The sequence below is a fragment of the Rattus norvegicus genome, chromosome 7 (genome assembly GCF_036323735.1).
Source record: "Rattus norvegicus strain BN/NHsdMcwi chromosome 7, GRCr8, whole genome shotgun sequence".
NCBI lineage: Eukaryota > Metazoa > Chordata > Mammalia > Rodentia > Muridae > Rattus > Rattus norvegicus.
The window spans coordinates 23,776,828-23,798,480 of NC_086025.1; the positions used below are offsets into that span (position 1 = coordinate 23,776,828).

At 46.5% G+C, this 21,653-nt stretch overlaps 2 protein-coding genes across 2 annotated transcripts in view; one reads left to right on the forward strand and one right to left on the reverse strand.

Annotated features, from left to right (window-relative positions):
* Positions 1-13,814: 13,814 nt before the first annotated feature.
* Positions 13,815-16,682, reverse strand: Ascl1 (achaete-scute family bHLH transcription factor 1). The gene is made up of 2 exons (NM_022384.2): positions 15,351-16,682; positions 13,815-15,010 (listed from the first exon to the last, which is right to left on the reverse strand). Exon 1 carries the CDS (start codon positions 16,090-16,092, stop codon positions 15,391-15,393), a length of 702 nt encoding a protein of 233 aa, NP_071779.1. The 5' UTR covers positions 16,093-16,682; the 3' UTR covers positions 13,815-15,010; positions 15,351-15,390.
* Positions 16,269-21,653, forward strand: part of Pah (phenylalanine hydroxylase) — a 92,536-nt gene continuing 87,151 nt past the window's right edge. The window contains exon 1 of the mRNA XM_063262995.1: positions 16,269-16,285. The gene's annotated coding sequence lies outside the window, so the exon portion shown is untranslated. The remainder of the gene's footprint in view (positions 16,286-21,653) is intronic.

Genomic DNA, 21,653 nt, shown 5'->3' on the forward strand with positions numbered 1-21,653 from the left:
CACTATGAAAACTCACTCTCTCTCTCTCTCTCTCTCTGTCTCTGTCTCTGTCTCTCTCTCTCTCTCTCTCTCTCTCTCACACACACACACACACACACACACACACACACACACACATTCTGTCAGCTCATCAAAAGTGATTCTGGAAGTTTGAATTTGAAACAAAGTTCAAAGTTCAAATGCTTTGACCATTTCTTCCCCCTAGAACAAAAAGGAAGGATGAACTATAAAGAAGTTAGGGTGTACAGTGAGAGATATAAATAACAAAACATATGCATGTATAAGGGGCCATGTGATTAACTTGTTTAAAAAGACTTCCGAGAGAAAATACTGCTTGAGGCCCCAGATCTGTAGAGAGAATACTTAGATAAAAAGACACAAAGAGGGGAAGAAACAGAATATTTGCTATTTCCGGGGCCAAAGGCCTGTCAAAATGACTGGAGATGGTGGGGAGGGCTGTATCCAGAAGCTAGGCCGTCAAAGCCCTGCTGGGCTGCTCTTTGGGATAGGTGTTCCATGAGCTCCAGCTTCACCTTTGTGAGCCTAACCCTGACCTGTCTAGCATGCTGGCAAGAGCCTGAGCAGTCATAGGCCGAGTAAAGCAGAAGCTATCACAGCCAACGAGAAACTAGGAAAGTGTGGAAACCAAGAGGTATGATAACGTATGGTCCCACCTTGGTGGCAGTCATTAGTCTCTATATTATTTCTAAAGTATTCTGGTGGCCACAGTGGGAAAGGCAAGAGGGTCCAGAGACAAGAATAAGGAGGCTAAGAAAGATGAAAAGGCCCTGGGAGAAACAATAACTTTCTAAACGAAAACAGAAGTAGCGAGTTCAGGATACAGGAGCTGAATGTAGGAAGCCTGAAAATGTCCAAAGTCAGGGAAATAATTATTTGCTGGGATATATATATATCACACACACACACACACATATGGTCATATATATAAAACATAGAACATAGAATATAGAATTAAATTATGGTATATGATTGATATATGATATATAGCATATTATAAATACATATATAATATATGTAAATATATTACAATTTATATATATATATATATAAATTATAAAGAAGTTAGGGTACACAATCCAAGGAGAAATAAATTAACAACAAAACATAGGCATGTATCGTGGAGAATATTATATATTTTTTCTGGGTTTTGAATTGCGTGCTAATATTTCCTTCAAATTGCAGATACCTTCACTGACAAATATACCTAATGCCTAAAATTATTATTCTGGCTATGACTGTAGCAAATAATCTCATATGTTCTCTGGTTTCTAGAATTTTGAGACATCATACAAAAAGCCTTTGGAGTTAATGATTTTTACTGGAAAATGAATGGAGACAATGGCAAGTGACTTGTGTTTCTGGCTGAAAATGTTGCCTGGGGGAGCAAATTGAGCATTATTCTTCCAATATTTTTTTTTCCATAGCCACCGGCTGTTAGCGAATGTTGAACTAAGACCTTTAGAAACATTAGGAATGGGAAAATCGGAAAATTGCTGCCCAGAATCTGTAAAACCCTCCTTAGATGTTAGCAGAGGCCAGGTATCCATTTTCCCAGTCTCCTTTACATCTGTGCCGTGACCAGCAAGGACATCCAGCCCTGCCTGGATGGGGACATGATAGTAAGTAGGACAAAGAGGCAGGGACAGGAGAATCCATTGGTGTCACAGGACCACACAGGGCCGCGGCAACCATCTGGTCTAGCTTGCGACATCATTAACACCTAGTGCCTAGTCCTGGGGTTAGTATTAGTCTTCTTGTCCAGAGACGAGAGACAGCAGAGACTGGAACCAGATCTGTCTAGTCTGGGTGACAGATAGTTTGGGCAGTCCTGCAGCCTTGCTTTTATCACTGGATTTAGTATTTAAAATAATACTATAATGTAGCCGGAAGTTCTTTTTTATTTAAAGGTCAGAGTTTCTCTTTCTTGTGAACAAGTTTTAAGTTTCCTTTTCCTTATTTGTACATCAGTTGATACTTCACAAATTGTCCTCACATTCCTCCCCCTCCTCCTCCCTCTCTTCCTCCTCCTCCCTGTCCTCCCCCCCTCCTCCTCCCTCTCTTCCTCCTCCTCCCCCCTCTTTTCTTCTTTTGACAGTTCTGTATGCCCCCTCAACAGGTGAAGAAGAAACTGGGACCTCTTATGCAACCTCTTCAGGTCAACACTAGGTTTCTTTTGATAAAAAATAGAAAATGCTATTCTCCTATGCCAAGCAGGCAGAAGTCTTTTATTACCATAGGGCTCATTGGTGACTTATGAATTAAACAAATCACTTATTTTTCAGAGCCAGCAGAGGCAAGGGCTCTGCTAATCCTTACCAGCGTCATCTTCTGTGGTCTCTTTTATTCCTGTCCAGGTGGCTTTATTTTTTCATTTGAAAATGTCATCGCCACGTCATTAGCAATGTGCTGCTACCTGACAGTAGGAAGGCTCATCCCCAGGCCATATGGCCCAGTTGAATCTACATGGTCACGGTGTAATCCCGTTGAAATGGTTTCCCTTTGCAATCAAAACCGAATTTCACACTCTACCAAGATGGGGACAGCTCTTGTCTTCCCAGGAGTAATATAGATCTCCCCAGGCAGCCAAGGCCAATGGAAATGGCTTTCTTCTCCTGGCTAGCAGCATGTGGGGGGCAGGGCTGGGAGGTCAACTTGAATGGGAGGAATCTTGGAGGAGGGGAGGAAACACTAGGGGAATCAGAATTCAAAGCAATTCTCTCTGTTCAACTTCTACGGATGACCACCAAGGACGGTCAACCCAAGTCACTTGGCGAAATAAATTTGTGGAATATGTATATATGGAACCTTTTTGGGATAGGTGGCTCTTCTAAATGACTCGAAGCTGTCGTTTCTAGAGTTAATTATTTGGTGTATTACTCCCACACAGGAAGGTTGAGATGACTAACTGCCCATGAGCTGATCTCCTACCCAAGCCATCCGGTTGTTTAAAGGCCTCGTAAATGTTAAGCAAATCTCTCCTCCCAATCACCTTACTACATCCCATTCTAGTTACCTGTGTGAGTCACTAATCTGAGCAAATGTGACCCCAAAGTCAGTGTCTCTGGTGTAGCAAGACAAGCAGAAGAAGAGAATGGGGTAGCGTTTTTGCTTGGCTAGCACATTTGCCATGGAGATTCGGTATTGGATTGTACGTTAAGATTTTCGTGTCACCTAAGGACGTCCTCGTACAAGGACGTACTGCACATTGAGCCTTCATGCTTTTTTCAGGAAGCAAACACCAGTTTGCTTATAGACTGGCAATAGGCAATGGTTTCCATGGAAGCTGATATAGTGCCGACGGAGTCAAAATCGAGTCAAGCTTTTCTGAATCCCAGAGGAGAAGATAAGTTCAGTTCCCTCCAACGATGAATTTTCCCTTCTACAGTTCCGTCCTGAGGATAGAATGAAATTGGTTATAAAAGTTCCCATTGCTTCCCGGGTAGGACAAAGGAAGAGAAAGAAGTCTTTACAAAAACAGACGAGGAGTGAGGGCGAGCTAAGTTATCACCCCCCCCCCCCGTTCGATCACCATTTAAAGTCTCATCATAGAAGACAAAATGTTTACAAATATACGATCAATAGAACTTGAATTTCTACCTCGCCATACCAACTGTGGGGGATGGGATTGGGGAGTGTTTTGCGCTGAAATATTCTGGGGGGGGGGGTTGGGACAGAATCTGGGAAAGTGTTTGTGGATTTTAATAATGAATCTAGCAAACATATAAAAGTGATGGACACCATGTTATTTTGGGAAACAGTCGGACGTTGGCTGTTCTCATGGGATAATGACTGTGTTTTCTTCGGACTTACCTGTCGTTATCTATCAAGAATACATTCCAATCTCCGTAAGCCTAAATCAACACCATCACTTGAAAAGTTAGAATCCAGGGCCTGCAAGACATCTCAGAAGATAAAAGCCTTTACCTGAGTTTGGGTTCCAGGCCCTACGTGATGGAAAGAAAGAATATTCCTGCAAGTTGTCCTCTGACGTCACACCACGGCACATGGACCACAGGCCAACACATACCCACAAAATAAACGTAACAGAAACTGTGGAATTACCGGCCATCATTAGAGAAGCTTCCTCCTGCAGCAGGTGGACCCACAGCCAAAGCTTACACAGAGTGAGAGACCTTGGAACACTCACCTCTAAATGGGATGTGTGCACCAAATTCTTCCCCTCAGAGCTCAGGAAACCCTGCAGAAGAGGAGTCAGAAGGAGAATAAGAGCCCAAGAGGAAGGAGGAAGCCAGGAAAACAAGGCCATCTAAATCACTGTGAGCAAAGCTCATATGAATTCACAAGGACTGAGGCAGCCTGCACGGGTCTGCACCAGGTGCTCTGTGATCATGTTATGGCTTCCAGTTCAGCGTTTTCATGGGGTTCCTGAGTGTGCAAATGAGTGAGTCTCTGATTCTTGTCCCTTCTCTTGGGCCCTTTTCCTTCTGTTGGTTCGTCCTATCTAACTTCAATGTGATAGTTTTGCTTTATCCTATCATATTTTACTTTGACATATTTTCTAAAATGGATGGATGGATGAATGAGTGAATGAATGAATGAATGAATGAGTGGAAGAAAAATGTAGCCATTGGAGTAAAGGTTAACAACTGAACCTGTCATTATATCTACTGGGAGAAGAAAAGTTCATTTTCTCCAATACAGTGACACTGGGTATACCAACCACTCCATAGCAGCCTGGAGTTCAGGAGTTCAGGAGTAGTTGACCGATATATATAGTAGACCCCACAGCCTTTTGGGTGCTTTTATTGGGTTACAGTTTTGTTGGTTTGGGGGTGGGTGGGTTTATTTTGTTTTCTTGGTTTGGGGTTCTATTGTATTGAGAATTTGTTATTTTGAGAAAGGATATAAAGTTGGTTGGGGAGGGAGAGGAAGAAAATCTGGAAGGATTGAGGGAAGGGGAAGAATATGATCAAAATATATTTAAATGTTAAAGTTGTTTTTAAATAATCAAAAATACAGTAATAATTTTTTGAATTACATATAATTTTGAGGACACACAAATGATTACGTAAGCCAATATTTTAAAGTTTCAACTAGCTTCATATATTTAGTGTAACTAAAAAAAATCTACAAAAATTACTCCCCGCTGTCTATGTTTTGAACTTGTCTGATTCTTTTTCCTCATAAGCAAGTACCCAGGATTATATCAGAACTAGACGACATGTTGTCAGCTTTAGAAGATCTCTGGCAATGGATGAGCTACTCACAGATGTCACATAGTAAATGTCCCTAATAAATGAGGGTGACATTGCTGAGGATGGGAGACCAGCATAAGCTGGGCACCTTCTAGGTTACCTTCAGCAGGAGGAAGTGGTTCACAGAAACATGTGCTTCTTCCGCTTCCAAGGGATGCATCCTCCAAGGAGCTGGCATTACCTCAGGAAGAGGAGGGAAGAGGAAGCTGGAGTCCTTAAGCTAACCTGGCCCAGCTTTATTTTCTCAGGGGAAACATTTGGTCACTGTGGTTTCTCATAGGATTTGAAGAGCAAAGAGCTAACCACTAGTTTGTCAGGCCCAGGATTGATATCATTCTTCAAACTCTCTGGTATCCATTCTAAGACACTTTAGGTAAGATGTCTGTGTGGGAGAGGCCAGGGTCTTTCTAGGTCAGCCTTTATCTCAAACATTAATAATCTGAGAGTATTCAGACAATATATTTTCTTAAAGCAGGCTCTCATGCCTCTATCCTGCCAGGAGATGATTCGTTGTGGATCTGAAATGTAAAGATGCTTCCCCAGAGAGGGGGGAGGGGGAATGACGGGGAGGGGGAGGAAGAGAAGGGGGAGAAGAGGGAGGGTGGGAGGGAGAGAGAGAGAGAGAGAGAGAGAGAGAGAGAGAGAGAGAGAGAGAGAAACCAAGAGACATAGGCTGAAGACCAGCCCCAATATCCAGATGCTAAAACATTACACAGTGAATCGTTATAAAACTGAGATGCTGAAAATTTTGGCACAATTATTAAACATGCATGGGATTATAAATGGTAGCCCTGCTTATGGTTTTCTGTTCGTACTGATGTTTGGAAAACGAAATAACTGATCCGTAGGCAGATCTGTAGGTGGGCAGATCAGCATAAGCCAGACACCTTCTAGGTTACCCTCAGATCCTGACGCAGATCCTGGAGTTTAGAAGACGTCACCAGTGTCTACTGTAGTGGGAACAATACTTCCCTCCTAAATCTCTGTGCGTGTTTTTCTGAGATGCTTCTTTCTGATGCCTGTGGAGAACATCGTTATTCTGACTCACTTTAAAACGGGAAGCAGGTAAGGATATCGAGAGGAAGCAAGGGTAGCAGCTGACTCAAAGGCCCAGTGTTCATTTTCTCCTTGCAAAGCAGTCACATCATGGGCTGCTGGGATTCTCTCCCATGAAACAGGTTGCCTTAGTGAGGAAAAGTAAGCATGAAATGAAAACATAGGAAGCCAATAACTGATTCTTGCCTTGGAAGCACTCCCTAATACACCAACCCCAATTTAACCTGAATAGTGTTGGCAGTGTGAATGCCATAGGACACTGACACCCATGGTGACATTCCTTGTTATCAGCTATAATTCAGCTCACGTGTGCCATGGATGTTGCTGTATGCATGCTTAGAACATGCTTTCTTGATCTATAAAAATGAAAGGTTGACTCTTACTTCATTTGCGACTGACTTTCCTGAGCACCTACAATGCAGTCGACTTCATAAGAAGCCCGTTCGCAGGGTTTATTTGATTCCGGTTTCACCATGGTCCTTGCGTATAACTAGTATTACCTCCATTTACACAAACCGGGATTCATGAGATAACTGGTGACTCCTGGAATCCCACTCGGATCTCTTGACTTAGAATCAAATAGCCACCAGAACACAATAATGCTCAAAGGGGATCCCAACGGTCTTTCTGAAGAGGTCCTCTCTTGCTACCTCCCTTCCTTCCTTTCACAGGTTCATGACGGTCAAGCATCCTGTGCCAAATCCTATTTGGGAATGTCCTCAATGCGTTAGGTAGTTTCTTCCTTGCCAGGACAAAACACCTGATAGAAACAATGTAAAGGAAGAGAAAGTTTATCTTGGCTCACAGTCTATGGATCCCAGTCAGTCGTGACAAGAAGGCACAGTAGCAGGACTAACTTTTTCTATGGCAGCAGGACATACAACTGGGTCAGAAGTCAGAGTAACCTTTAACTCTGAGCTACAACCTTTTATCTGCTTGACCTGCCACTTCCCAAAAACTTCACAACCTTCCCAAACAGATCCACGGACCAGGAGGCCCGGGGAGTCAAGCACATTTTTCCCATGGTGGGGGCACTCTTACATTCAAATCATGACACCCAGGACATCGTCAAGACTGCTAAGAACATATTTATGTATCGGCAATGCTTTCAGAAGCACACACACAGCAGTGTTCCCTGAGTCAGTACAGAAACAAGAAGATGGATTATGTTAGAAAGCCTGTAGAATTTGGAGTTGGCAAACCTGAGTTCAAAGTCTGTCTCTGTCACCACCTGTAGCTGAGGCCATGGATAAGTCACATCACGTCTCTGTGACATATACCTAGAAGGTAATTCTAATATATACTATATGCTATAATCATACACAGCCTTATGGGACTGCTCCAATCATAAACAAAATATGATGTCTGGTGCTTGAAATACACTCCAGTAAACGTGACGTTCCACACCTTTAATCCTAGCACTGGGAGGCAGAGGCAGGCACCTTTTTGTGAGTTCAAGGCCAGCCTGAGCTGCATTAAGAGTTCCAGGAGAGCCAAGGCTACACAGAGAGACCCTGTCTCAAGGAGGTTGGGACCATGGGGGGTGGGGGTTGATCAAAACAAAAGAAAAATGATATAGTCTTTCAGACATTTTATTCTTCCCTTTATAAAACAAACAGGTGCTGTCTCACAGTCTTTCTGGGCAAGAGCTGTCTACTTACAGGACTCTGCTGTGACCTCTCTCTGGCACCTTGAGGAGAAGGCAGAAGCGGGGGACATCCCCACACACCTAGGCTCTAACAGAAACTACACTCCTGTGGACTCCAGCTCCTTTGGCTTGCAAATCCTTGCTCCTTTGGCTGGCGAAGTCAAGGGGTGGAGGGTCAATTCGCCATGGCGGTTTGTATGTGCAGCATGTCTGACAGGCCGGGAGAGGAAGGCGTTAATGTTTTCTGACAGGCGACCCCTAATTGTGGGAGCTTTTCTTCTGGGGCTTTCTGTGAAATCCTGACTTAGGCGAGCAGCATAACGAAGCGCTCAGGCATTGAGCAGGGCTTGCCCTACACCGAGCTAGGGAGCTTGGGGTGGGGGTGGGGAGTGGCCCAGGATTATTCATGAAGACTTTTCAGCTGGTTTTGTCTTTTAACTAACCTTTGAGTTTGATCAGAGGGCTGGCCGGCCTCCCTTTTGCCAAAGGCCCTGCTGGCACCTGGACAATGGAGACAGACTGTTTTTCTAGTAAAGAAAGATAGCTGGGGGTGGGGGGGAGCCGAGGGCGAGCTGTGTGGACTCTGAGGGGAGGGGACACGCCACCATTACTTCTGTCTAGGTCTTCTGGATAGAAGTTGTTGCGAGAATTCTCAGCCCCCCCCCCCCAAAACTGAGGCCACCGTTCTGTCTGCTGCCTCTCCACTCTAAACAACTCTATCTCCACCGAGGCACACAGTGGGCTCCTTTTCCCATTGGCATCTCAAGTGTCATGCTGTTCTGAGGCAGTCTTCCCTTGCTCTCTCCTCCCCTCCACCCCACTCCCTTCTTCCAAAGGGCTTATTGGCTGGAAGGTGCTCCAATGTAAAAATGTGTGAGTTCGCCTTTGAGATTTTAGACCGGAAATGGTTGGGGTGGGTGAGGGAGGGGGTAAAAGATAAGTGAGAGGAGGATGGAGAAAGAAGGAAGGAAGAGATGGAGTCTACGACAAGGACAATTCCAGAAAGATGTAGCTGAAGTGGTTTGGTCCTGGAACAGCAGAAGGATGGGTCCATGTTGTGAAGTCTGGAACTGAGGCTAGTTCTCTCCGCAGGGACAGAAGTTGGGGAGATGGTCACTAAGTGCCTTTGCTTCTGACAAGTGGGAAGCTTTTTGTCCCCTGCCTCCATTTCCGGTGCCGGACAGCTCAGACTCCGGGCCCAAACCTCTCTGCCTGCACTTTGTAGAAAGTGACTCCCTGAAAGAAGCGTGGGTTGGCGGCTTTCCCCCAGCTCATCCCCAAAATAGCCCCAATAGCCATCGCATCAAAGGTGGCTTTGTGAGAGTCTGGCCGCCTGCAGAGGGGCGCACGCCAGACGTTCTGGGAGCTTTTCCCACTGGGCTCTGCCACCTCTCTCCTTCATTCTCCGCGCCCTTCATTCCTTCCTTTCCCCTTCCTCTGTCTCTCTCTCTCCTTCCGTCTCTCTAATCTCTCCTTTTCCTTTTCCTCTCTCTACCATCTCCCTTAATCTAATTCATTCAATTTGGGCCTCATCTCCAATCTAGTCTTCCTTTTTCCACGACCCCCTCCCCAACCCCGCCTTGTGAGCAGGTCCCCAATTTGCTCTCCTTTCACCTGGGCCCCTACTTCCCTTCCCCACTCTCTCTGGATCAGGTAGCCCCGCAAGTACCCAGCACACGCAGCTGACAGCGGACGCATGCCTGCAGCCAATCAACTCCCGGATGCGCTGCGGCTTGAATAAATCATTAAGCCCGACACGCGCTCAGGGCTAGCGCTGCACACTGCAACTTGCTTCCTGCCATTAACCTACACACCCTCTTTTGTAACAACCTAATCTTGCATACAAAGGAAGAACGCATATAACTTGGACCTGCGCTAGAGCCATACCGTTCTCACATGCAGCAGAGAAAGAGAATTGGGGTCAGGAAATCTATTTGCTTACCCCACTTTGCCTCTCTAACCTGGAATTGCTTGGAGAAATTTGAAAACAGTCATGTCTCAGCCCAGGAGTGGACGTTCAGAGACTTCAAAGCCATAAGGAAAGGGAACTACACGTGGCCACTGCCTTTAGTACATGGGAAAGGCATTCTTGGTGACCTTTTTTTTTTAAGTTGCATATAATGAAGATTCAAGCTATGACAATGAAGTCCTAGAGATGCTGCCCATTTGCCAACATCTCATCATTGCCCATCTCCCTTTAAATAAGTGCTTACTAATGGCCATGTGACCCTGAGGACACCCCTGCCTTTGCCTACCTTACCCAGCATCATCTCTTTACCAAGTTTAAATAGATCAATGGGAAAGGAGATGGTTGAAAGACAGCCATTGGCAGCTCTGAGGCCCTTTCGTTTGGCATCCATCCCTATTAAAGCGATATTATACTACACTGTCATCAAATGTATAACTACCATATTTTCCAAACGTGCAGGTAAGCCATTGCTGGTGTAAAGAGGTGGAATAAAATTTCCCAGAGATGATGTTGGAAAGAGTTCATGTCAACCTTAGAAAGCCTCCCACTTACAATAAAGTTATCCATCCATTTGATCACGAGGCGTGATGGCTAAGAAGCACTCAGGGGCAGCAGAAGGTTTGCCCCATAAGGGACAGATGAGAAGAATTAATAGACAGAAATACATTGAGGGCGAGCCATCCTGGAGAGGCAGCACCTGAACAGCAGAGACCAGTGACGAAGGGAAGCCTGCAAGAGGAATGATTGTTATTGAACACTAGCAGAAGTTGTACCTGTGGCAGAAACAAGTTGACAAGCTGTGGCCTTGGACGGAGGATCCTCCACAATCCATCTCCCTTCCTAATTCTGTGCCCATTTCTGGTGCCTCTCCCTGGCCAAACCTAGCAGGAACTCCAGAGAGCAAGAGAACTCCAGTGATGAATTCTATGTCAGCTTGCTAAGACACGGGAGCAGAAAAAGACATAGAGCATCTCTGAGGGCAAAGTAGCAGAATGTGACGCATGGTAGAAAACTGCAGACTCCCCAGGCCCTTTTCTCCAAACAATTGTTTTCAGACACCAAGGCGTTGATGATAAACAAGACATGTAAGGTCTTTATTCCTAGGCGTGGAGCCTACTGCTGCATTCAGGGCAAGTCAGAGCAATCGTACAAAAAGCAAAAAATACAGAATGTTCACATTCATGGTTAAGTCCTAGGGAGAAACAGAAGGGTGGTGACTGACAGGTCTGGGTGATGGGGAGTGCTTCTTGGGGGACCAGTGCAAGCTGGAGTTTCTAAGAAACTTTGATTCTGCTTTGGCTCTCAGATACTGTTCTGGGTGGGTAGTCAGTACAAATCCAGTCTGAACTGTGATTTAGACAGGTTTGGTTAGCTGTCAGAGTGAGGGGAAAAAATACCATGCAGGCATATTTGCAATGGGCTTGTAATTTCTACAATAAGGCTGTTATTAGATCCCCTCGTGTGGTTTGATGTACTCGCTGTGCATGCTGAGGTAGAGTGAGAAAGCATGCTTCTGCCTCCTAGGCTGTAAGCCACCCCTACTCTCCTTTGAAATTTCTGGTAGAAGACAGCAAGCTTTTATTCCCCTCCCCCATTCCCTGATGGGTCTACCTGGACCATTCCCCATTCATAGGCTCCTACTCGCACAGTTAAAAGGCTGAACTTGGGAAGGGGAGGCATATGGCCTGGTAACTCTACATCCCAGGCTCTGAGGAGGATCCTGAAATCATATCCCGTACTAGTGACTGCTTCCCTCTCTCTCCCTCTCTCCCCCCTTCTCTCCTTTCCTCCTTCTCCCACCCCACTTCGTGCCCTAGCTCCTCTATTTCGGGTGGATTTTCAGCCTACACTAGTGATCTTGGTCTCCAGGCTGTTTGCAGAATAGATAAGATCTCTCAGTCAGTAACACAAACCAAGTCTTCCCCAGAGTGCCCCCCGGGAGAGGTTTAAAACGGGACAGAGGGTGCATGATTGCTGGCCACTGGGGTCTACATTTTGTATTTCCCTGACAGCCCTAAGCCCGCCGCGCAGCCAATGGGCAGCGGTGATTTATGGAGCTGACTAATGCTGGCTGAATGCAGCCTGTCAGAGCTCGGTGAATGGCTTCCCTTCGCTGCACAAGCCCTGGCTTTGTGTTGCTAAGTGATTAGAGCAGATGTAATGAGATTTTGCCCATTCCTAGCTTCAGCGAAATTGTGTGTGTGTGTGTGTGTGTGTGTGTGTGTTTTGTGAATTTTTTGGAGTTTGCCTTCACATTGTGGCAAACAACCAGCTAACTTTACCCAGAGTTTAACCAGAGTCTTGCTATTTCCCATTCAGAAGCGGGTAAAAGAACACCTGTCCTTACAGGCAAAAGAAGAAGAAAAAAATCCCTTTTGTAGGGGTTGAAACATTATCCTAATGTTATATTCATAGCCATAAATGACTTGCAACACTTTCTTTACCTTAGGCCGCTAAATCAAATGGAACAGGGAGTTGGGGCGGAGGGGAGCGCTTAGCTCTGGTCTTTCAAATAAGATAAAAAACAAAAACCAAAAAAAAAAAAAAAACCAAAAAAAAAAAAACCCAACAACAACAACAAAAAAAACAAAAACAAAAAAACAAAAACAAAAACAAAAAAAAAAAAAAAACAAAGGCCAGTACTACAGAAGCCCTGCTTCCCCTGAGTAAGCTCTAAATTGACCCACTGCTGGCAGAAAGTCCGATTATTTATGGCGATGGGGAATTTACTGATTTTTTTCCCCTTAATTACGCCCATCTCTATGAAAGGGACTGAAGCCTCTGCGCGCATTCTATAGAGGGTCATTTAGCAAAATGACATCAGACGCCGTGGCATGCTCCACGCATAGCGGCTTTTAAAAAAAAATGGTTATTCTGCGCCACTAAACGGTATAGATATACCAACACAGACTAGATTTTTAACTCTGGAAGACGTGCCGGCTCCGCGCTCTTTGTTGGGTTTTGTAAGATGCATTTTGCGCCTGGCTTTCCGCTTGGCTGGAGACACGCAAACGGAATCTACAAGTGATGCAGGCTGCGAGCAAGGAGCCCGCTAGAGGCCAAGTAGGATTCTAATCACGTCCTTGCTAACTGACAAGAAGCAAGCCAGCCAAAAAAACCCCACCAATTTCTTTTTGAATCTTGGTAATTGGGTACTTTTACACGCTGCTCACGCTATTGGGATGGAGTCACCGGCTTAGATAGGCCAGCGTCTCAAAGCGACCACACATTTGTACTACATTTACATATACAAGTCTAACTCCTTCTGCAAGGAATTTATAGCACATGGAACTTTTACTTTAAATTGGGATGGAAAAATATATATCGAAGTGAAATACGAATATATATATATATATATATATATATTGGGTGGAAATATTCATATATATTGGGTGGAAAATATGTGCCTAGAAGTGAGAACAGAGGCATCCACCCCATCCCTAGAGTTTGTTTGTGGAGAGGGAGACCTACTCCAAACACCAGCTGTCAGCACCTTTTAGAGACCCGGGTCTAGACTAACTCAGATCACCGGCTTTCTATCTCTTCACAAAGATAACCTCACATGGGCTGAGTGGAAATGTGGGGATGAGGAGCGTCTCTTCCCAGGTCACTTTCTGGAGATTTTTTTTTAAATACATAGTGTATGGTAGGATGATGTAGCCATGGGTTACCTTCTATTTCCCTAGGAGCCAGTGTAATGCATGGTGAATGAGAGAGAAGAGACCCCCACCCCCACCCCCGCTTGGGCTCACACAATCATCACACAGCTACCACATCAGTAGGACGAGCTGAAGCACTCTTCTCTCTCAGTTCCACCACTGTACGCCCCTCCCTTTGGGTATTTGCTGATAGCTTAGCCAGCGGCCGCAGAGCCAAAGAAGATATAGAGGCAGCTGATCACACACTCTCTCTCTTCTTTATATAAAAAAAGGAAAAAGTTTTATTACAAAACTAGTTTGTATGAAACAGGGTTATACATGTTTTTTTTTTTTGTAAGTTTGTAATAAAACAGTGAAGGGCTGGGGGTGGGGGAGGGGGGGAGAAGGCAGTGGTAGAAATTTCCAAAAGGCAACCCATGGAAACCAACTGGCTGCCACTTTGCGTTTGGACAGTAGCTGCATAAACTTTGTTCTCCTTGAACAGTTTTTTTTAATAACATCATTAATACATTAACCACGTTTCTGTGAAGTAAGACACATTGGTGCTGAAGTCATTCTGGTGGCATTTAGCTCTCACCTGTGAGGAGAGTTCTTTACAAAACCACACTGGGGTGGAGGGGGGGGATGGCAGTTGTAAGATGAACTATACATCTAAAGTATGCAGAGGTAATCGCATTACATGTTAAAGTATCAAGATATACACATTTTAAACCATTTGTACAAAACTTCTATAAATTTCTCTCTCTCTCTTTTCTTATGTACAAAAATATCTTAATATATCCCCAAACTGGTTAGGATAGACACAAATAGATTTTTTTCTTATAATAAAAAATTCACAAAGATTGGAAGCATTCTATGAAGAAAACAGAAGCAAAGACCATGGGCGCGTGAACGTGGGGGTTGGGGAGGAGGCCACCAGCACAGGGAAAGGGTGTCCAAGAACCGAGTACAGTATGGTGTAGCTTCACTGGAGGCAAATGTCCACAGCTCGCTGGAATGGGGGTGACTGAGGAAAAAACGTCAACCCAGTTTCAGGGGGGCTAAGACGGCTCTGACAGAGTGTGGGAGGTGAAGGCACTTGCACGCGCTTTCAGCCCTGCCTGCTAGCGGTTGTCTGAGAATGAATATAGGGTGTGTGTACGTGTGGCTCTCTTGCTCCAGGAAAGGAATCCGATTACTTTTGCACACCGTCTGGGACTCGGGCTAGGTTGCAGACACCAGTCACTCTTCTCGTGTCTGGAAATGACACGGAGTGTAGAGACGCTGTTGGAGCCCACCCCTGTTTGCTGAGAACATTGAATCTAAGTCCTGGTGCCCGTGGGAGGCTGGGTGTCTGGTTTGTTTGTTTCTTTTCCTCTTCCCTTGTTTTTTTTTTTTTTTCTGCCTCCCCCTTTTGACGTCGTTGTCAAGAAACACTGAAGACACAGGATCTCCTGCCATCCTGTAACAGAAACAAGGGAGGTTAGTGTGAATTCGGAGGGGGTGTGGTAGAGGCTGTGGAGGCTTGGGGAGTCTGTCAGGTAAAGCATCTCTTTGGACAAAGTCCCAGGACTCTGCACCTCACCTCTACCTTCTGTTCTTGGAAACTTGGGCAAAGCTACCTGCAGGGGCCAAGACCTAAGCTAACACACTAGAACTTGAAATGGACAAACTAACAACATAGTAACCTCCTCCCAGCCCCGCGTTCCTGGAGACACCCCTACCTTCCATGACCCTCCCGCCTCAAAGAGAAAAAGGGGCCCAGTTAAGAAAGGCTCTGCCTATCCCCACTTGAAGTGTACCTGCTTCCAAAGTCCATTCCCAGTAGGGCCTGTCAGCCCCTCAGAACCAGTTGGTAAAGTCCAGCAGCTCTTGTTCCTCTGGACTAAGGGGGTCGTAGGATCCCTCGTCGGAGGAGTAGGACGAAACCGGAGAACCCGCCATAGAGTTCAAGTCGTTGGAGTAGTTGGGGGAGATGGTGGGCGACAGGACGCCCGCCTGGAAGGCAGCGCTCACCGCATCGTGCTCGTCCAGCAGCTGCTGCAGCGCGCGGATGTATTCGACCGCCGAACGCAGCGTCTCCACCTTGCTCATCTTCTTGTTGGCAGCGCCGTTGGGGACATGCTCCCGGAGGGTGGCAAAGCCCAGGTTAACCAACTTGACCCGGTTGCGCTCGCGCTCGTTGCGGCGCGCCACGGCTGCCGGCTGCTGCTGTGGAAGGCTGTAGCCGAAGCCACTGAAGTTGAGCCGGCGTTTGCAGCGCATCAGTTCGGGAGAGGACGAGCGCTGGCGCTTGACCTGCTTGGCCGCTGACTTGTGACCGCCCCCTGAGGGCTGGCCGTCCGCCACCGGGCTCAGCTGCGGCGCCTGCTGCTGCGGCGCCTGCTGCTGCTGTTGCTGCTGCGCGCTCTGAGCTGCCGCTGCCGCTGCCGCCGCCGCCGCGGCCGCCGCGGTCGCAAAGAAGCAGGCTGCAGGCGGCAGGAAGGGCTGCGGAGGCTGCGGCTGCTGGCCGGCTCCGCTCTCCATCTTGCCAGAGCTCTCCATGCTGGCCCAAACTGTCGCGGGGGAGAACGAGTTGGGGACTCAGGGGACGCAGAGAGCTAGAAGGAAGCGGGACTGCGAAGCACGATCAAAGGGGGCGAAGAAAAAGAAGAGGGGAGAAACCAGCCCCGGAAGAAAGTTAAAAGGGAAGAAACGCGCAGAAGGAGGCAGAGTTGTCTAGCAGCAACGGAGGAAGGTGCCTGGGTGATCGTCTTCCCTCTGCGCCGCCTCCTCCCTCCCCTCCTCCCGCCGCGGTTGGCTTCGGGAGCCTCGCGTGGCGCTCGCGTGTGCGGCCGCCGCCGGCGCCTTCTCGGTTTTAAAAGAGGAAAGGGAAAAGGAAAGCAGCCGCAAAAGTCAGCGCCGAGCGTGCTCTGCCAGGTCGAGCCGCTCCCGGACTGCGCTCTCTTGCGCTCGCTCTCCCCTGCTCCAGTCTGGGCTTGAGCCTACTTCTGGGATTATTTGGCTGAACCCCCTTTCTTTCTAATTCCTCTTTCGTCCCCCAATTCGCCCTCCCTAACCGGCTCCTAGCCGGTACGCCTTCCACGTTCCCTGGCCAGAAGTGAGAGAGTGCTGGGCGGTTGCGGCGAGGCCGCCTTTTCAATGGGACACCCAGCCCCACGCGCAGCCCTGGCCCCGCCTCGCCCCCCACTCCCCGCTGCTGCAGCGGGCGGCTGCAGCCCCCACTCCCCCTCCTCTTCCTCCACCCCCTCTGCTCCCTCCCCCCCCCCTCCGGTTGCCCGCGCCGGCTCCTTGCAAACTCTCCATTCAGCCGGGTTTGTTGTTGCAGTGCGTGCGCCTGGCGCGTGCCGGACTCCCGGCTGAATAAACAGGCTGCGCGCTCGGGGCGGTGGCTCGGGGAGCCAGGGGGTGGCTCTAGAAATGGGGGGTCTTAAAAATGGGGGATAAATGACTCCTGGATTTGGGTTTCCTAGGTAGAAAGTCTGGAGGGAAAGTGTTTTTGGAGTCTCTTGAGAACTTGGAAAAAATGCACGGAAAGGTTTAGGCAAAGTGGCAAAGGGAATTTATGAAAGTGGAAGGCTGGGCTCCTTTCTCCTCTTTCGTCTCTCCACAGTAACTCCGGAGGATTCTTTGGTGACCCTAAAAAGTAAAACATATTTGCCACTAAATTTAGGAGCAAAATATCGGTCGCTCGCTGTATGAGAGCTTGAGTTCTAGCCCCTTGGGTCCTTTAGCTCTTGCTAAGCTCTACCTTGTCTGAGCAGCCTTTCCCTCTGTAGCCATAGGGAGTTGCCGCCGCTGCTCCATCCAGCTTCAAGGATAGGATGTGCTGGACACAACTCGTTAAGGGTGGGAAAGGTAGGGAGACACGAACAGGATAGGTTGACAGTTCGCTAAGAAGCTGAGGCAGGAGAATCCTAAGTTGGAAGCTGGCTTGAACTACATTGTGAGACACTCCTCAACTTAAAAACGGTGTGTGTGTGTGTGTGTGTGTGTGTGTGTGTGTGTGTGTGTGTGTGTTAGTGCGCGCGCTCGCGCACTGGCAGGTGGCTGTACAGAGGCGCGATTATTATGAGCCGTGGTTTAGGGAAGGGTATACGGGAAGGTACTCGGGGTTATCTGTTTCTGGCCCTCTCTAACACCCGCCACTACTCGGAAAAATACTTGCTAGATGCGATGGGAAAGGAGGGCGCTCCGGGATGTTTCAGATCTTCTGGAGAAAGAAGCAGTGGGCAGTGGGGATAGAGGGTGGCTGAGTTTGAACTAACAGAAAAGCTTCCCTCCTTGTCCCTCCCCGTAGCAGGCGCCTTGGAGGCCTTGGCGCAGCCTCCATCCCGCCCCAGGCGTGTGCCTGGCGGACCGGTGGCAGACGACTGGGAGCAGAGCCCGCTCAGGCCGTGTGCTGGCACCGCTAGAGAAGGGGAGGTGCCTGCAGCGGTCACCGGGCTGCTGGGACAGTGCCTGCCCAGCCGCATTCCCTGGGCCCTCGGCCTAGCACTCTCTGTCAGAACCAAGTTCAGCTTAGAAATGCCAAGCACTGCAGGCAAAGATCTCAGACTGCTCTGGTGCACACCAGGGTAGTCTCTGGTCGGGTCTACATAGGCAGAAATAAGTGGAGAGTATTCCTCTGGTAGATTGGTCCAGAAGTCCCCAGGCCTGATCAAGGACTGATCAGTCATGATTATGGTGAAGTACCAGGATAATGGTTTCTAATTATCGTCGTTATTATTTTAATCATGATAGGAGCGATTTTTCAGTGTCTCATTGCACAGCTTAAGCTGGCCTCAAGCTCTAGACAATCTTCATTACCTCAGCCTCCCCAGTACTGAGAATAGGAACAACTTCTGGCTGGGGTGATTGCTTCCAGCTGAATCTCTTTTTTTGTAGAGACCCAGAGAAATGTCCTACTATTTAAGAGTATTCTTAGAGTAATAGTAATATTCCTTTTTCTTAAAAGAAGATTTACTTATTTTATGTATGGGAGTATACTGTAGCTGTCTTCAGACACATCAGAAGAGGGCATTGGATCCCATTGGAGATAGTTGTAAGCCACCATGTGGTAGTTGGGAATTGAACTCAGGACCTGTGGAAGAGCAGCCGGTGCGGTGCTCTTAACCTCTGAGCCACCTCTCTTACCCATAGTGGTATTCAGGAATAGAATTCAGATAGAAAGGGTGACTTCCTATGTGACTTGCATCCACACGTTGCCTTGGCTTTCTTTTTGTGGGAGGATAGGTTTGGGGAGCACAGGATGTAGCCAGGCCAATTCTATGATCCTCCCCACTCACACAGCTCTATCATAGCGAGCTTACTGACCTCTAGAAGTCTGTTTTCTCACCTGCACCATGGTTCCTTACACCCCCACAGAAGCAGAGACTGTGGAATGAGACTGGATCAATGAAGTCATTCTCAAGCACCCACCTAGAACAGGAGTTGTAAGAGAGTGTGTATGCCATCTTTGTATCAAAACTACTAAATGTCTTAGGTGCTTTCTGAAGAGGAAGGATCCACCTAAGCTCACAGTGCTAGAGATTTTAATCTGCGATCCACTGGCTCCTTTGTTCTGAACCTGTGTGGTGTGGAATATCATGGCTCACATACATAGACTGGCAAAACCACCTGCTTTATGGCCAGGGGAAAAAGGGAGGGCAAGAGAAGAGTTCTGGTTGTTTTTCTTGTCAATTTGGCAAGAAAAATATGTCTAGTTAGACATATCTGGGGAAGTAAAATTTTAATTGAGAAAATGCCTCTGTCAGATTGTTAATTTACAAGTCTATGAGGGTATTATTATTATTATTATTATTATTATTATTATTATTATTAATGATCGATGTGGAAGGGCCAGTTAACTCTGGGCAGTGCTACTCCTGGGTAGGTGGTGTCCTGGGTTGTCTAAGGAAAGAGACTGAGCAAGCCATGAGGAAGAAGCAAGCCAGTAAGCAGCGTTCTTCTTTGTCTTCGGCTTTGGCTCCTGCCTGGAGTTCCTGTCCTGTATTTTCCTTCCTGATGGGCTATTGCTGTAAAATAAAATGAACCCTTTCCTTACCAAGTTGCTTCTGGTCAAGGTCTTTATCTAAACAATAGGTTCCAGGTACAATGTCGTGATGGCCTGACCATGTTGCTTTGGGAGGATATAGGAAGGGCTCTGGAACTTTGGGTTAGAAAAGCCATTGAGTTGAGAGCTCAGTGAGTTGTGGTGGGAACTTGAAAGAGATGCAGATGATGGAAGCCTGGGTTGAAAAGTTTTACAGGGAAGCAAAGACCATTCATGTATTATTTTTAAATTAAAGAATCATGTTTCTGGTCTTCTGAGGCTGAGATATCAGCCGTGATTAGCAAGAGGCCAGAAACATTAAAGTGAAAGTTTTGCTTTGCTAGGATAATTAATGGGTAAGAGTCATCCAGGTTCTACTAGTTTTGACCGCATGAAGGCATCTTGGAGAGCAACTGAGGCTTGGAACTGTACGGTAGGACTGAAGTCCTTGAAGAGTTGCCTTTGGTGAAGGTACAGCCTCACTTACAGTGGAGAATATGACACATTGAAGATACCAGTAGCATGAGATTACTGTCTTGGACAGCCATAGCTCTGGAGTGGATTCACATGAGCCTATGGGATAGGTTTTGTGTGTTTTGTATGGTAGAGTCAGAGAAGTGGGGCTGCCCAGGCTCTTGGGAGGCCAGAAGATTATGAGTGAGTCCCAGATGTTGGATACAAAACTATTTCTATTACTGGGGTTTGGCTTTGCTATGACTTGATTGTGACCATGCCCTGATTCTTCTCTCTTGAGAGTAAGAAAGCATTTAACTTATTCTTTATGTTATAGGAGCCTAGAATTGAGAGACTTTGAACTTTTAAAGGGATGTTTAGGGAAAGGCACACTGGTTTCACAGTGCCACAGGGTCAGTTTTAAAAACATACATAAAAGTAACAGTATGAGCAGGCTGGATTTAAGAATATACTTACATATACATATTTTCATGCAATAACCATGAAAAAGAGGCTATAAATTTGTATGAGAGTAGAGAAGGGTGTATAGAAGGGCTTAGAAGGAGCAAAGGGAAGGGAAGGATGTCATTAAATTATAATCTCAAAAATAAATAAAGAGATGTTGGATATTCAAAGAAAAGCTAGGCTTTTAAAATATTAAAAATCTTAAGACTGAGACTCTTAAAGTTACTGTATGTTTATATTTTGATATTAATGGGAGATCTTGGGGATGAACAAGAAAGGAAAGGTTCTGGTTTAATAAATGATGTGTTTGCATGTGCAATCAATCTATTGTCAATTGTACTGGTTGGTTTTGTCAACTTGACACAAACTTAGACAAATTGGGGAAGGGGACTCTTAGTTGAGAAATGCCTCCATTAGATTGCCTGTAGACAAGCCTGTTGGGCACTTTTTTTGGTTAATGATTGATGTGTGTGGGGGGGAGTGCCTAGTCCATTGTGAGTGGTTTGACACTGGGCAGGTAGTCCTGGGTGGTATAAGAAAGTGTACTGACCAAGCCATCAGGAGCAAGCCAGTCAGCAGCATTCTTCCATGGCTTCTTCTTCAGTTGTGTTGAGTTCCTGCCTTGGTTCCTTCAATGGATATTTCTTCATTTCTTCTCCCTTCAATGTGACTCAGAATATTTTAACCAAAACAAATCAACCAACCAAACAAATAAAAAAAAAAAAACAACCAAACAAAACCCTTTCCTCCTTAAGATTCTCTTGGTCATGGTGTTTTATCATAGCCTTGGAAACCCTAACTAATACAGAAAGGGGTAGAGATTCCATAAACCCCTTCAAGCCTAATACCTCCAGGGACCTCAGAATCTCCCAGGAGACCTTACCTTTTAAAAGTTCTATCATCACCCCATACCATCTCCCTGAAGAAAAAGACCTTCGATTCATGAAGCTTTAGGAATATTTAAGATACAAAGTAATGTGGAGCAGGAGACTCTTAGTTCTCGGCTTTCTGGAGCCTCTCACAGTGATAATTATTCTAACTACGGGAAATAGTACCCCCATAGCCCCCTGCCCTAGCGTTTAAGGTTAAAGCATTTCTTTTACTTCTTGATGACCAGTGACGATGGTGGCAGAGATAGGAATCGCATTTTTAA

Excerpts from the sequence above, each read along its gene's own strand:
- Ascl1 (NM_022384.2), bottom strand. The coding sequence starts at position 16,092 with ATGGAGAGCTCTGGCAAGATGGAGAGCGGAGCCGGCCAGCAGCCGCAG.